The 10,233-nt window shown below is 36.5% G+C and overlaps 1 protein-coding gene across 4 annotated transcripts in view; it reads right to left on the bottom strand.

The window, feature by feature from the left end:
* LOC106461793 (GTPase-activating protein and VPS9 domain-containing protein 1-like) overlaps nt 1–10,233 on the bottom strand; it is a 91,298-nt gene that overhangs the window by 55,598 nt on the left and 25,467 nt on the right. For all 4 annotated transcript variants that reach the window (XM_022388867.1, XM_022388866.1, XM_022388864.1 and 1 more), the window contains exon 5: nt 629–760. In XM_022388867.1, the coding sequence (XP_022244575.1) occupies nt 629–760 (132 nt within the window). The remainder of the gene's footprint in view (nt 1–628; nt 761–10,233) is intronic.

Genomic DNA, 10,233 nt, shown 5'->3' on the forward strand with positions numbered 1-10,233 from the left:
TTGGGTCTTACTTTAAGTCTGTTACTATTTGCACATAGTCAATAATACTGTAGGTCCATTTTATTGTTATTCTTTCTATGCGCCATTATAACACATTTTCATATCATCATTTAATTTCTGTTGTGCATATATTATTTTATAGAAGATATTTTAAAGTGATTCATCAGGTGGAAAACGAATAGATAGATAGATAAACTGATATGTAGCGCCATCTAGTGTACATAAAGTCATCTAGACAATTTCATAAAAGTGACCCGAAAAACGGGGGTTAACTCGGTAACCCGTGACTCAATTTTAACGAAACTTGTTTTATTCTGTTTCTATTCTCATATCATTACAAATATGGTGATATTGTGTGCCATTTTTGCTGTATTTAATTACAGACAAGCAAACAAACAATCTCAAAGTTTTAGTGGTATACAGATTGTCTAAGTATCTCTTATGTGTATGACTAAAAATATATTTTAGAATTATTTACATCCATGCTTTTTAGACAGTCAGTATCACTACACATGTAACTAAGAAAAGTTTAGTCACTACTTTAAGATGTTGTTATAACAAATAAATTTAACTCCTCACCTATTTTCTTTCAATTAAAGTTAAGGTTAAATAATGTAAGGTTACTTACCAAACCAGCTAGTTCTTGCTCAGTAATCAACACAGCTGAACGAGTGAGATCATGTAACTGAGAAACCAGATCACTTGGAGAGTCTTCTGAACTACCCTCAAGGATGAGATCCAGAAGTGTTGACATACAGTCCTACAGAAATGTACACATGCCAAAAGTACAAAACTAAATCAAAAAACAGATCTAGTCTTTACAAATAGGGTTATAAGTCAAAACAAGTTATTGTAATGCAAAAGAATCACTATTATCTATGAAAAAAAATCATCATTTAACTTTTTTTTTTTCAGATTAAAAGCCCATATTAGTTAATTTGTTTCTTTATTTTTCTGATAAAAAAAACACAATAGCAAAGTACTGAGTATTTTCAAGCCATGAAAAACACAAACTCTGCTTGGTTTTATGATGAAAATGTCACAGAAAATAGAAGAACACTTTTATGAGACATTGACTGTAAAACTAATAAAAATGAGGTTGTAATACTTCAAAAAAATGAACCAATGTTATGATGTTAATTTATCTCTCTAGTCATACACCTTTCACTTCCTTTTTCATATTATGAAAAAATAATGTACAAGTTAACTACATGTAGATGCATATTATCAATACTGGAATTGTGAATTCAAATAAGGAGTACTCATGCATTCAGGAGTAACATCCTCTGTCCACAACCCCTGTGACTAGAAACTGGGAGTGGTAAGGAATACTAGTAGTAGTAGAATATGTGTGTGTGTGTGTGTGGAGGGGGGGGGGGGTCCTGAGGAGCAATGCTCTGGATACCAAGCTCCCTAAATTTTTAAAAGCAAACTGACCCCAATTTATGCAATCCAATGATCAGCAGGAATGGGCAGGATCCCCTTGTGCTTTACTTATATTATAGTCCATGTGTGGTGGTTCAGCATAGTACAGTAATACCACCTGGTCTGCCTCTACATGGTCTTATGGAACACCTCATTTCTACAACGCCTGTTGCAATCTAGATAAGCATATTTGTTAGTGGTTGCTACTGCAGATGTACCCACCCTGTTGAAATAACCAGGGATAAATCATGGGAAACTGAAGGGTCACAATGAATAAAAAACCTTAGTGGGGCAACACAACATTTCAATGTCCTCACTGGATTTTACAATGGATCAGGATCCGATTGGCCATAGAGGTGAGAAATAGCACTCAGATGAATCAGTGAAAAGGATTTATCCCCTTCCCTGGCTGCCAGTGTCATAGGTAAGAAGGACCTGTCTGGGTACAGAAGGATGTAGATAGAATGATAAAATGTTCTGTGCATGTGCAGCACAAACAGCTCCCACCGGCGATGTCCGCAGGCCAGCAGCAACAAATAATAAACTTTAAGGGAAAGGTGATACATGGTACATGAGGCCAAGGATTCAAACGGATATCGAGAAAGACCATGTAACACCACCTTTATATTCCAGTTAGATAACTGAAACAGTTGTTTGGGATGAAAGACCCGAAGCAATTTGAGGAGACCAAGCACTGGGGACTCAAAGAATTACCATCTCTTTAAGTATCTAAAGGTAATTCGTAAGGCCACCTTATATAGGATGATTGTGGAAGATGCAAAACCCTTGTCAGAGAGCCAGGACAAAAACCAAGCCATGGTTGGCACAATACACCATTGTCGGTATATGTGTGACATTTCCATTGATAAATATCCATTGTGGGATGATGCACAGACTGAGACAGGCACATGGCAACCTTAGAAGTTAAACCTTGATGCTATGTGAAGGACTGCATAACCCCCATGCTTGAAGCTTGAGCTTTGAGATGGATGGGTATAAGATGTCAGATCATGGCTGGCTCAACAGAGATGGCCAAAGAGGAAGTGGAAGAGGTGAGCAATCCTGAAGGTTCTGTAGAAGCAGAAACCAGGGGTTGAATGAATTATTTCTAGGATTTTGGGTAACAGAGGAATATGTGGGTAGGCATGTAGGTGCAATCCAGTCCAGTCCTGACAAAATTCATCTGTTGCCAATGCCTGAGGGTGAGGTACTGAATACTAAAATGCCAGTAATTGAGTAGACCAATGAGTGGCAAGTGCATCGATCATCATTGTCCCGAACTGAGACCAAGTCCAACAGAAAACCCCTCGATGAAACATCCATTCTGTCAGGAGAATTCGGTAGGGTCAAGACAACTGATCTGCCACCAAATTCATCACCCCCAAAACATGGCAAGCTAGTAGGATGATGAGAATGGGCCCAATATAGAAGATTCAAGGTTAAAAACAAAGAGACCTGGATCAGAAATGTAAGACACCATTGTAAGATTGTGATCTATTCAGGTTGTCCACAGACTGTTCTGGAACCTACATTTCCAGGAGCAGTTCTATTATCTGAAATTTTAAATGTGTTTCCACCCGATGATGGTAGGTGAAAGCATGTTGTTCTGACAAACGTGGTAGATAAGGTATAACTGTCCATTCACATAACTGAGTAGTAAACCTCCCTGCATGAACCACAATATCAAGGGATGGAGAGAGAGAGAGAACTAAGTACTCGCCTTCAGGTCTTTCTGCCATCAAGGAAGTTGCAGACTTAAAAGCAACCGGAAAAAAACTCAAACATCACGTACTCAAAGTACCAATAGTAGAAAAGGAGCCAGAGGCAGCTGATCTAAAATGGCCTCCTAAGAAGCCAACTGAGTAAAGGAAGGCACTGAAAAAAGCCAATCTAAATTCTCTCCAGAATGTTCAGGATCACCTGCAAGTGCAGTCTCAGAGCCCATCAAAGGAATACCACTGGACAGAATGTATATCTCCATCTCACTATGCACAAGGTCACATACAACCTTAACTAAAGTTTGCTTTGAAAGCTTCCTTCTGATGTGTTACTACAAACGAGTTTGATAAGGCAGCCATCAATGCATAATAGTTGGTAAAGTTTTCATCTGGAAGATTGATTAATGATGTTAAAGCTGGCACTTTTAAGCAGTAAGGTTAAAGGCTTGTTGCTCAATACTCCATTCATTCACTTTAGAAATTATTTTGAACTGAGCCAGATATGCCTCCCATGATAGCTTTCTGTCATAAAATGTTGGTTTCTCAACTGAGAAATCTTGTTGAATTAGCCAGCTAAATTTTGAAAATGGATTTGGTAATGATATAAATGGATTAGACCAGGAAGTTTCTGCAATAATAGGTGGAATAGCAGTAACAAAAACAGGTGTAGGCCACATGAGTTATCATGTTCCATGCTGCATAGTAATAGTGTTTGTGACTGAGATTCTCAGATATGGAGGTGTGTGGTTGTTTTGGTCCTTGAATTTACAAATATCTTTTCTAGATGTTTTATTCTGTCATTGATGTTCTTTTCTACTTCACTGATTTTGTTGTTATAGTCTTTTTTTGTACTTATCTTTTGACCACAATGATGTTCTTTGTACTTCTTCAGTTTTGTTATTATAAACCCTCTGTACATCTCCAAGAACTTCTTTAATCTAATTTATTTAAATGTTTAATTCATCTATAAATCATATTTCTTTTTGTAATTCTTCTTTTAAATTCCTATCTTTTAGGTATTGATCTCTTTCAATATTTGGTAGTTTTCTATCCTTTTTGTTTGTTTCTTGTTCCACTGTGTCATTGATGCCAGCAAATTTTTGATCTCACTTCAAGCACATGTAATTTTGATTTTCAGTTTAGATTCTATTCTATTTTTACCTCTTTAACAAAATAACTCAAGTTATGACATTAGTGTTGTAATGATTTCTGTTTTTGGGTTGGTTCTTTTTTGAATAGTTCAGTTTCCTTGCTGATAAAAAAAAAGCATTTGTTTCTTTGACCACAAGCTCTACAACTGGTACAAGTTACACATAACTAATGATAGGCCCAACTTCATAGATAAGATTAAATAGTTACTTGGTAAAATATCCTCTTACATTTATGGCAAAGACTCAAAACTGGTTGACAGATTCACTAATTAACTGACTGACTGACTCACTTAACAAAAATTATCTGGTGTTTTGTTACTATCATTACAATATACCCTCTCCGAGTCTCTGGAAAAGTTGAGATGTCACATCAAATCAAAACGCCTGGGGAAATTTCTAGACATTACACATCATGCCAAAACTCCAAGAAGCAAACAACAAAAATGTTTGATTAATATATTAAATACATAGCCTATGAGAGTTTCTTACCTACAGCATCTTAAAATGAATAAACATATTATCCCCTCTCACACATTTGTACGGTTTCACAAACCAACTTTACTGTACTACTGAAACAAGCATGGAGTAGCTTGTTTCTGAACATTATTATGCAAACCTAAAATTATGCTGCTGTATCAAAGACAGCCATGGAGAAATGGGTATATAAATATATATTGCACAACATACAATAATAATTTTCAAGTGATAAGTACACTAAAAATGAGCAAATACTGCAAGAAAAGAGAAAAAAATACTGCAGTTTTGATGTATTTCACAATAAGAATAGAACAAAATACTTTATAATAATATGATCCCTATAACAAACTTAATTCATTTCTTTTGAATTTTTAATCTTTTTTTATGTGAAATACAATTTAGAATGAAACATATTGTTCCTAACCTACTGTAAAAAAATTGCCTTGTGTATATGTGACAAGTTATACAAGGACAATATAATTTTTACATTATTTTACATAATTTGGGCTTAGTTTTAAGCAAGCATGGATGATAGTTATTAAGTTAAATAGTTATAAGTGCATTTATAGCTAATCTATTGAAAAAGTTAACATATTCTGTATCTGAAAATGTATTTCAGGTAGATAATTACCTCTCTGCACCACTAAGAGCTAGTACCTCGTATGCAACTGCTGTGGAATTTCATGTACATGCCACAATCCTTGGACAAACTCCCACCACTACTCGTGTCTACATGTATTGCAGCAGTCTATGATGTAATTGTCATAATGCTTTATACTTCCATGAATAAGAGGGTGAGTGTGTTGTAATCCCATTGAACACTAGCACATGATCATAGGCTCCTTCTTAATGAGGCAAAGACAATGCACCAAAGTGAGGAGGAAGGGTGAAAGGTGGTGCAGAAAGGTAGGTATCTATCCGAAATACATTTTCAGGTAAGGAAGATGTGAACTTCAGAAATGCTATTTATCTCTCTGCACCTCAAATAGGTAGAATACTATATTGAAAATGATGGAGGGGCCAGTGCTGATAAATTACAAAGATGAGCTCCTTTCTGAAAAAAACAACAGAAAGAGGCATGACCTATAAGAGTCTGGAAGTTACCTGCTGGAGCAGCACCTCGTGGGAGAAAGCATTCTTCTCAAGCACGGAATACTCTTTGTTCAATTTTTTTAAATTTATTCACTGATATATTTCATATACAGTATAGAGAGATTTACAGTAAAGAATATCAGGTAAATCCAATACCAGTTGTAAAGTGTCACAGAGGAAGGCGGAACATTAGTGTGTGTATTGTAGCTAGGGTTCTAGGCTGTTGCATCTTGTTGAAATACACGAGGTAATGTAATGACAGTTGGAGGAACTCTTACCTGCATCTCAAGGAAAATCTAACCCATGTGGCTAGACATATCCATTTGGAATTGCTTGGGAGAATGGGGTGGGGGTGCACTTATTTGCATAGCCATTTGGAATTGGGTCTTCACCAAAAGACAATGGAATGTATTACTATGAATAAAGACAACAAGCATAAGCCAAGTGCAGTGTGTTTATTTTACTTAATTGTTCTGAAATGGCTAAATAAGTTGTAAAGATATACAGATGAAGAAGTCTTGCAGAAAATCCCTCCTCAGCAGTGGGCACTGAGCAGAGGCAGAGGGTTTAATACTTTCTGTTTTTCCCTACTTGATGCAGATTTCCAATAAGTATTCTCTGTGAAGCAATACTTGCCGCTCAGAGGGTTATGATGACACTAAGTATAAGGAATGCATGGTGTAATTCCACACATAGCATTCATCTGGTGAATCTTCCCTCCTCATGTTAATTTTTGGGGGGGTTGAGAAACTTGCAATTTGGAGGTGTAAGGAAATGTAATAATGACATAGAGATGACTGAAAAATATAACAGGCAAAATACACTAAACCAGAGCTTGGATAGTCTGGAGAGAGGTGAAAACTAGAGGCACATAAAAGTGCCCAGTAATGCAAGTAATACGAGAATAACATGTTAGGTGTAGTTCACATACAATCCTGTAAGCTCTCCAAAGGCATGTGGCCAAATAAGGCAAAGAGGCTGTTATATGGTGAACCTAATGGGAGGAGACATAAAAGAGTATACTGTCAGACTCAGTCAATGAAGAATATGTGAGACAGATGAGCTGGCAAACCCAACCAGTTCAAGTGGAAAGGAACAAGTCCCAAGAGGAGAAGGAGGTTGCCACAGTTAAAACAGGCAATGGTGGTTTCCATGAAAATAAAAAGGGCCAGTTCAAGTACGATAGTAATGAACAGCCCATACAGGTCACAAAAGACAATCAGGATTGAAACAATCATACAAAGATGAAAGAGAGGAGAGAAAGATGAGATAAGACATTCCATGAGCCCAGATCTTTGGAAGAAAGGAGCAGTTCAGAAGAATATCAACTGGTCCCTATAATAGAGAATAAAAGAGACATCCAAGATGGAAATATCCAAATGACAATGACTACAAGCTAGGAAAAAGAGGAAGGTGTTTCCAGAAACAAATGACACAAGGAGCAGGAAGCCAAAGGCTTAAAGAGAAGCAGACAAAATCCCAAAGAGCCACACAAAGTTCCCAGCTAGAAAGAGGGACTGGATGATGGAGCAAGGGATAAAGCAGATTTGAAAGATGTTTGGGAGAACAGGAAAAAGGAAGGGATTACTGCTTTGCAAGAGGTAGAAGGTTGTGGGCAATGCCTTCTGGCAACCTTCAATGGTCAAAACAGGCCCTTGTTGAAAAGCCAGGTAAATAAGAAAGTATGATGTGTAAGAGTAGGATGACCAAGGAAAAAAGAGACCAGCAGTGGTAGACAGCCTAGTTACACTGATATGCTGACAGAGGTCTTGAGTAGAAAGCTTACAAGAATGAGAGTAAAAAAGGGCTACTCCACATGAAAATCCAATGTAATGGAAGGGATTGACCATACAAATGTGACCAAAAAAAAAGGGGCAAGCACCCAACAAGTTGCAATAATCTTCAGACAGTTGATATGCAGTGTGCTTCTCTGTAGACCTGTCCCCAGAGAGAGTAGTGTTGTTGAGAACTCCCCCAACCAGAAAGGGAGACATCAGTGTAAAATTGCAAGTCAAAAAGGGAGAGGCTTGTGTTGAAGCAATTGAGTATCCACGATAGAGGGATGTATAGAGGAAGGTAGAGACAGAAGTATGAATAAGGGACTGCAAAACATATTTCAGTAATCCAAAAGAGCTCACTGAAGGAGGCAAACACATGCATGAGCAAGAGGAAACAGGACTCCTAGGGATGCAAGAGCCCCCAAATGTGAGAGAGATGTGCCTTGGATACCAAAATCTCTAGGGCATGAATACAAAAGGAAGAAAGTTGAGTTCGCCTCATCTGAGAATTGAGGAAAACATTCATTAGGACAGGAAATTGATTGGGAGTTACAACTGACTTGGAAAGTTAGGCCAGTCAGTCTAGGTGAAAGGTCTTTCGAAGAAAAGTGAAAGTCAAAATTGTCAATTTCTGTCAAGGCGAGGCCAAGAGAAGCCAGACATCCATATAATAATGGAAATGAAAGAATGCATTTGAAACATCTACTTTGGTTTTAAACAGCCCAAAAGACTGGACCCAATGCATATTGAGAAAGTCTTCTAAATGAAATCAAGGACAAACAAGAAAGTTACTCAGAGATGATAAGTCAATGAAAGAGTTCCATATCCACAACTGTATGGGGATGACAAAAAGAGGGGAATAAAAGCCCTGAGTGGAGTGGAATACAGGTGCTATAGCTCCTATTGTCAAAAAAAAAAAGACACAATGTCCTGAACATGATGACGAAGCACAGGATTGGTGTGAAGAGGATAAGAAAGAGGCTGATGAGAAAGAAGAGGTGAAGTATGAAAGAGAAGAGAGATACTACGAGAAAGAACATGCAGAACCCCATGGTTGTTGGAGAAGAAAGACAAGAGAGTAAAGTGAGAGAGGTGGGCACTGACAGGACCAAAGCTTATGAATGGTTACAAAGAAGAGCCACAACAGCAAGCTGTGCAGGAGGGGGGACACAAACAGAAGCAAGAGAATGAGGAACAGGAATAGCCCAATATGACGTCCAAGAACTAGTACACAAAGGACCAGTGGGTTGTAAAAGTAAGACAACAATAGAAGATCACAGGCAAGCAACCTTAGTCGAAGATTCCAAGGAGTTGGAAACATCTTTAACCCTTTATCTGCCATGGCCATTTTGATCTTATCATGAGGGCAAAATCACATTTGTGAATTGAAAAAATTATAGAGAACTTATCTTTTATTGGATTTCAAATTTTATTTTGTAAATAGTAGCATAACATTCAATTATTTGTACAAAATTGTATTACTTAATGAAGTTTAAAGAGGAATTTAATGAAAAAATCCTAAAATATGTTTTAGACCATAAATAAGCACCTTCTAAGAAGAAAATTTGTTTTGAAAAATTTTTTAAATATTTCCTTCCACTTCAGCACTGGTCCTGCCATCTATGATTGGTATCTAAATCTTTTTCTAGTCTGTTTTCTTTATAAAACTGCGTCTGGGCGTGTTAAACCTCAGTTGTAAAACTTTTAGCCAATCCTAGTCGAAGGTATCAATTTCAGTACCATGTTATTCCAATCGCTGTATCTCACACTTGACAAATCATAGGCTGATAAGGAAAGCACGTGACGAAACATTGTTCTCTGAATTTTACAATATGAATGTGGGTGGTGCTTATTATAGTAACTGCCATTTTATGTAGAGGTTGTATTCATTACTGGCCAATAGTGCTTTTCTATAAGCGTTAGAAAACTAGCTTCTGGAAAAACTGCATAGGATGTACGTGACTTTATTATTCTTATATAGTAGCTTAAGTTATGTTGCATCGTATATCTATTTATATTAATCATTATATTGAAAAATTAACTGAAAATAGATGTACTTTTTAGGAAAGAAGTTGATCCACAATTGTTAGGGTTAAGAGCTATCGAGTGGCGAGTGCAAGGTCTTTACATGAATTTGGCTTAGGACTTTGAACTGAAAAAGTTTGTGATTTTTTATATTCTTTTGAATTTAAATTTGTAGTTTTAAGTTCAATAATTTAGTGTAATTTTATATTTAGTTCATAATAATAATAATATGATTCAGTATTGAGAATGATAAAGTTGTGTGATTTGTACGTAATACTACTAGTACCAATACCACATAAGAATTTTATATTTTTCCTTCTTACAATCTTTACTTTGTAGTAAGACCCATACTTCTGTTGTTATTGCTTTAGAATTAAAACAGTATATATATATATATATATATAGTTTATTCTGATATATTGCAAATGGTTTAAAACTCAGTGTACAAGTGACAACAATAAAACCCATATGTTGGTTGTAAAAACAGGCTAAATACATTCATCTCAATAATACAGAGAAGCTATGACATTCTCACAGTTGGGGTCTCAATACATTGAAGAGCTTAGG

This window comes from Limulus polyphemus, unplaced genomic scaffold (assembly GCF_000517525.1).
Source record: "Limulus polyphemus unplaced genomic scaffold, Limulus_polyphemus-2.1.2 Scaffold1032, whole genome shotgun sequence".
Lineage (NCBI taxonomy): Eukaryota > Metazoa > Arthropoda > Merostomata > Xiphosura > Limulidae > Limulus > Limulus polyphemus.